General features: G+C 38.0%; 1 protein-coding gene across 2 annotated transcripts in view; it reads left to right on the plus strand.

Moving 5' to 3' along the window:
* Positions 1 to 5,620, plus strand: part of LOC107695768 (beta-catenin-interacting protein 1) — a 25,776-nt gene that overhangs the window by 1,256 nt on the left and 18,900 nt on the right. The window contains exon 2 of one of the 2 annotated variants that reach the window (XM_016495807.1): positions 4,923 to 5,037. In XM_016495807.1, the coding sequence (XP_016351293.1) occupies positions 4,942 to 5,037 (96 nt within the window). In that variant the 5' untranslated portion in view covers positions 4,923 to 4,941. Of the gene's footprint in view, positions 1 to 4,919; positions 5,038 to 5,620 lie in introns of both variants that reach the window. The other variant, XM_016495806.1, reaches the window with a different exon arrangement.

The following is a 5,620-nucleotide window of genomic DNA, read 5'->3' on the forward strand; positions in this document are numbered from 1 at the left end:
CCCATCTTCTCTTTTTTTTTTTTTTTTTTTTTTTTTGTGGGGAGCCCAGCCCCCCTGGTGTCGCTTGGCATCCCCCCACCCCCTCACTTTTCTGTCCGTCAGACACGACACAGGCTGGGTTTATGCCTTGCAGGCCTGCTCCTACATAATCAAGGCCGCGATCCAGGCTTAAATCAGCCTCGCTGGCTGCAAATGTGGCTTCTTTCTGTGGTAATAAGCGAAATCCTCTTCAGCTTGCTTAAATTTTCAGTGGTTGGCTTCCTTTGACTTTGAAAAATGTTGCTTGCACTATTAATGATCTCAATCCTTTTCTGGCAATATTACATTTTACTACATTAAAAAAGTGTATATGTGTGTATGTCATAAAAAATATATATATAGATATATTTAAAATATTAAATATAATAATTGTATTTTTCATTTTATGTTTTTATTATTTTTATATTATTATATAATTTATATATTTTATTAGAATTTTTTTGTATTTTTTACCTGGTTTAGGTCTCAGACAGATTAGTCACACCTTAGCAGGAAAGGCCTGACTTCCTGTCTTGAAATATAGTGTTTGAGCCCATTTAGTTGAAGTTTTCTTAAATCATATTATGTAGGGAATTGTCTTGTCATTGTTTTATATAGCTGTATATGTCTGACAGCCGGTGCAGCAGTGATCCCAAAGGGAGCTTCCCACTGCAGTGGGTTTTGTATTGTGATTCATGACAAGTGCTCTGGTGCATGACAACCATCTTGTGAAACACTTATACTAGACGGATTTGAATACCGAAGCGATGCATTGACAAAATAAGCCTTAGAAAACTTCAGTAATGTTTGAACCGCTTCACACCCTGTCATAAAAAGTTGGTTGCGATTAAACTTGCTGAAATTTCAAAGTATCATTCCTTGAATGTTCTGATCTGCTTTTTAACTATGTAGACTTTTTTTTATAGTTCGTCAAATTCAACTTATTTTTGTGTTGACTATTTTTGAATTTACAGGGATTGCATTGCTGGGTCTTGCTTCATGCATTGCTAACGAGTCATGACCTAGTTATCAGTCATACCAGCTCTGGCTGCCTCTATTGTTGTCAAATACACTAACTATTGTTTCCACACTGTAAATGGCTAGTTTACCATAAAATCTGCTGGCAAGTGATTGTTGGGCTTTATAGTGGCTAAACTTTGTAATTGCACCATATTTTCTGCCGAAATCACCTCTGTGTGTCTTATTTTATTGTTTCATTCAAAGTAGACAGGAAAGTGGAGGCAGAGAGAAGGGGAATAAGGACAGTCAAACCGGCTTGTTGTTTGCTGTAGGTGGTTTCTGGTTGTAATTATAAGCGGATTATAACCCACTGGATGTTGATCAAGTTTTTGATCATGTAAATGGATTTCAGTTTGGTCAAGGGTTGGTGATTGAGGCACATAAAACAGATCTCACTAATACAGTGCCCTCTGCTGAATCGCCGTTCCCTCAGATGGAACTTAAAAAACTCCTTTCATCCCCTTTTATTAGTTTATTTGTTACTCATTCACTCCAGCTGTTCAGGGGGCATGATGTTGTTGGGCAGGATGACATGCTCGCTGACAGAATTACTTTGGCTGTACAATTAGCCTAGTTTTGGGGTTTAGAAGTTAGTCATTCTTCAAGTCAGCATCGTCTGTTTCCACTGACAGGCAAAGGTTGTGTAACATCCTATGATCCAAAGCAAAATCCAGTGTCTTGGGAATTCGTTATACCATGGAAAACCATTTGTGCCAATTATGTTTTAGATGGTGATTGGTTAACATTCTGGCTGCAAATACAGTAGGTTGTTTATTTATTCTCATATTGAAGCAAGTCTGGAGTTGAAATGTTTGTCTTTTGGGGGCATCTTTTTTGATGAGCTCGATTAGTTCTGGTCAGTGGAAGGATTTTGATTGCTTTTCATACACCGCTTAAAAAATATGCAGAGACCCAAATATCACATCATAATTTGTAAACCATGTGCATTTCTAGAGGAGTTGGTCCTCCATCATCCACTCTTCTCGGAAGGCTTGAAGGCTTTTCACTAGATTTTGGAACATGGCTGCAGGGATTTGCTCCCATTCCAACACAAGCATCAGTGATGTCTGACATACTGCTTTTTGCATACTAAATAGAATCGAAGTGCACATATTCAGATGTTTCTTACTGAACTCATGCAAAAGATGTTTCTTGAGTTGAAGATAAATACTTTCTGATGCATGATTTCTAACACGTTCAAACAATTGAGGAATCTTTCTCAGCAAGCTGTTTGTGAGGATTCAAATTACTTGATGAGTCTATAAATAGAACTACTATCTGGATTGTGGATCTCCTTCCAGAGCTTCTGCACCTTCCCTACATGGATAGTGGCAGGAGCCACTGATAAACTGATCTTTTGCAGTATCGTTGCTTTGGCTCAATGTTATGACCTTGCAGCAGGGAGATAACATCCAGTCAGTGATCAAACCAAGACTAAAACACTTTGGCTTTACCTGCTTTTAAAACAGGAGCTCTATGTTGTAATTTGAATTAAGCTCCAATTAAACTGTGGGAAATCAAATTAGACTAACTTGAGCCTCAGTGCAGTCTGGGTCATGGCTGAACCAGAGGATAGGTGTTCTATATTTAGCCCATTGCCACATGATTTGACATCTTCCTGTGAAATCAGGAAAAGTCAAAAATGACATCTGGTGGCAATAACACTGATTAGATTTAGTTTTTCCTTAGAATGTGGGGGAAAAAAATTGTTTTAGGTGACACGCTGCTATATGTAGAGCCATGCTACATAGAAACATGGTTAAACCTGGTTAAAAATCCTATAGGATTTAAAACAGAATAAATATAGTAATTGTACAGGAAATTCTCGTATATCCCTGAAAGACATAAATAAATAGAATTTTTATTATTAAATTAATATTTATTTGATGTATGTTACAATTATATATAGTTCTTTTTAATATTTTAGGTTTATTAAAAATAAAAATAAAATGATTTTATTTTTTGACATTTTGTTTTATACTTGGGGTAAATAATTTAGGTTTGGGAACTCCTGACTAAAGCATGTACAATTCTAGTTTGTAGCTTCATTGTGAACCCACTTTATTTTTTAAAGCAACTGACAGAACATTATAGGTCCATAATATTTGTTATTTGCCATGAAATAATTATCGTTTTAAATCCAGATTTCTGGTGTTGTGCATCCATAACCTCTTCTTTTCCAAGTTAGATTTTTCTAAATGTAAAAATGTATATTTTGAAGTCATCTATTTTGAAGATGTGAAGACACATCTTCAAACTATGAGAATGTACAAATGATTTTAATAATGATAGTCTATCATCCACATATTTTATAAAATCTGCAGACTTGCTCAAACAAAATACCTGCTCCTCCTGAGCTGTGGTATGCTACACATCTAAAGCCCTGAAAGATTATGGGGCATTTTTTAGACATTCCTACCCACAGTCTTGGAAGGATGAAGTAGGTGTGTTGTTATGCACAGGCTTTTCTTGGGTGTTTGCGGCAGAGTTGAGCTGCAGTGAGTATGCCTGCTGTCTGGCCTGTCTCGTCTACAGCAGGAAGGACAGTTATGATCAAAAGCGAGTGAGGGAGAGTGAGCCGTCTCCCCCTGAAGGTGTGCCTGGTGTCACAGAGCTGCCGAGCTGACGCTCCGGTCCCTCTTGTGTGTCTTTCATCTGCGAGCACTCCTCATCCCCCCACGGCTGCCAGCGAGACGCAGCAGAATAAAGTGCATGCTTTATTTAATATGAAGCTCTTTTGATGCCACGGCCCTTTGGTGACTGATGAGTCTGTGACTGTAGAGGAAATCTGGGTTAGTTATTTTGCCAGGGTCGCCCGTTTCTATACTGCTTTCTGTCTTAAACGCCTTCCTGGCTTACATTAAGTGCCTTCAAAAATTTAAGCTGTTAACACACCAGACTGGCCATGAGGAGGAACTGTCATTCTTAAAGTCAAGGCCAGACAAATGTATCTGTCGTGAAATGAAGGGTTGAACCAGCTTTTCTATTAAATATAGGCTAACCCCACATCAAACAAGCTGTCAACATGTATTAGAGGCTCTTTGTGCAGATAAGAGGGTGTAAGACATCACAGGCTGGATGTCGCCAAAGGATTCACTCTGACACATTCACAAAACCCCCAGAATGTATTTGATGCCGTTCATTTTGCTTGATTGTCAGTGCTTCGTTCTGTGGGTGATACTTCCTCCTTTTTCTCCATATGACATTGGTGTGAGATGCATTATTGCATTGATTATGGATTAGATGGTATTACTGCAGTCTGTCTCTTTGTTTGTGTCATAATGCTATTTTCTGGAAAATGACATTTGAGGCATCAGATCGTTTTGCAAATTGACTGTATTGTGGCTTTCTTCTGTGATTGTTCTTTTTTGCTCCTCAAGGTCCTTAAAAATTTTTCACACTTTCACACTGAGTGGAAGTCTGAAAATAGGTCATTAGGAAGTGAGAAAGATGAGGGAAAGCTGGGAGCACGGTTAGATCTTCCATTAAATATGCATGAGGGCCATTTATGATGCTGTCAACCTGCTCCATGATCTGAAGTGTATTCAGACTTCACACACTGTAATTCTGCTTAATTAGAAGCTTTCTGCATTTGGCAAAGGTTACGATAGGTTTCATTTTTTTAAGCCAAATATGTTGCCTGATTGCATACAGCTAGTTTGTAAGGGTTTTTCTTCTGTATAACATTGTTCAGTTTATATAAATATAATGGAAATGTTCACTACAGTTAAATTTAGGTCTTATTCACATTTCCAGGCCCTCATGCAATATATTTTTTTGTATAAAACCCAAGTAGGACTGTATTCAACTCACGAGTTCTTGAAATAAAATTTGGGATATGACTAATTGAATGCTCTCTTGCTCTGTGTGCGGTTGCTCAGCAGTGCGTCAGGAGCAGGGGGGATGAACCGAGAGGAAGCCCCTGGCAAGTCTCCTGAGGAGATGTACATCCAGCAGAAGGTGCGGGTGCTGCTCATGCTCAAGAAAATGGGATCAAATGTAAGTGTCAGACCAGTGAGACTAAGACATCTTCTGATGTGCTTTAAAGATGACATGAAATGGCTTCACTTTTAACTACTAATGTGACACATTTTTGAGTGTTTTGTGAGAAATAATGTGAGGAGGATATGAATTTTTCTGTCAGGATTAAATTAGATGTCATTGGTTAATATTATTTTCCCCCAGCTGCACAACCTTGGTTACATTTTATTGAAAGTTTGACTATAAAAACAATTAGTTTTCTTTAGAGTAACCTGCAAGTGATTTTTTATTTATTTAATAATAATGCACAAAAAGGCCCAGATACTTCAGAAAGCAAATTGCTCACATTTTTTTATTTTCTCTAAAATGTAGAAACCAATCATTGTCTTGAATTTGGTGACTGTTTCATTGTTCTTTGATGAAATGACTAAGCAACCACTGAATGGAATAACACAAAATATGTATCATTTTAAAGCTTTGAAACTCAGCTTTGTAATGTATGTATTATTTTGATCAACTCTTAACCAGTGCTGAGTAGTCCCTCTAAAATGGAGTGTACCGTGGGACGCCCCCCCCCCCCCCCAACCCCCCCCCCCCCCAC

The sequence above is a fragment of the Sinocyclocheilus anshuiensis genome, unplaced genomic scaffold (assembly GCF_001515605.1).
Source record: "Sinocyclocheilus anshuiensis isolate Anshui unplaced genomic scaffold, SAMN03320099.WGS_v1.1 scaffold234, whole genome shotgun sequence".
Classification (NCBI taxonomy): domain Eukaryota; kingdom Metazoa; phylum Chordata; class Actinopteri; order Cypriniformes; family Cyprinidae; genus Sinocyclocheilus; species Sinocyclocheilus anshuiensis.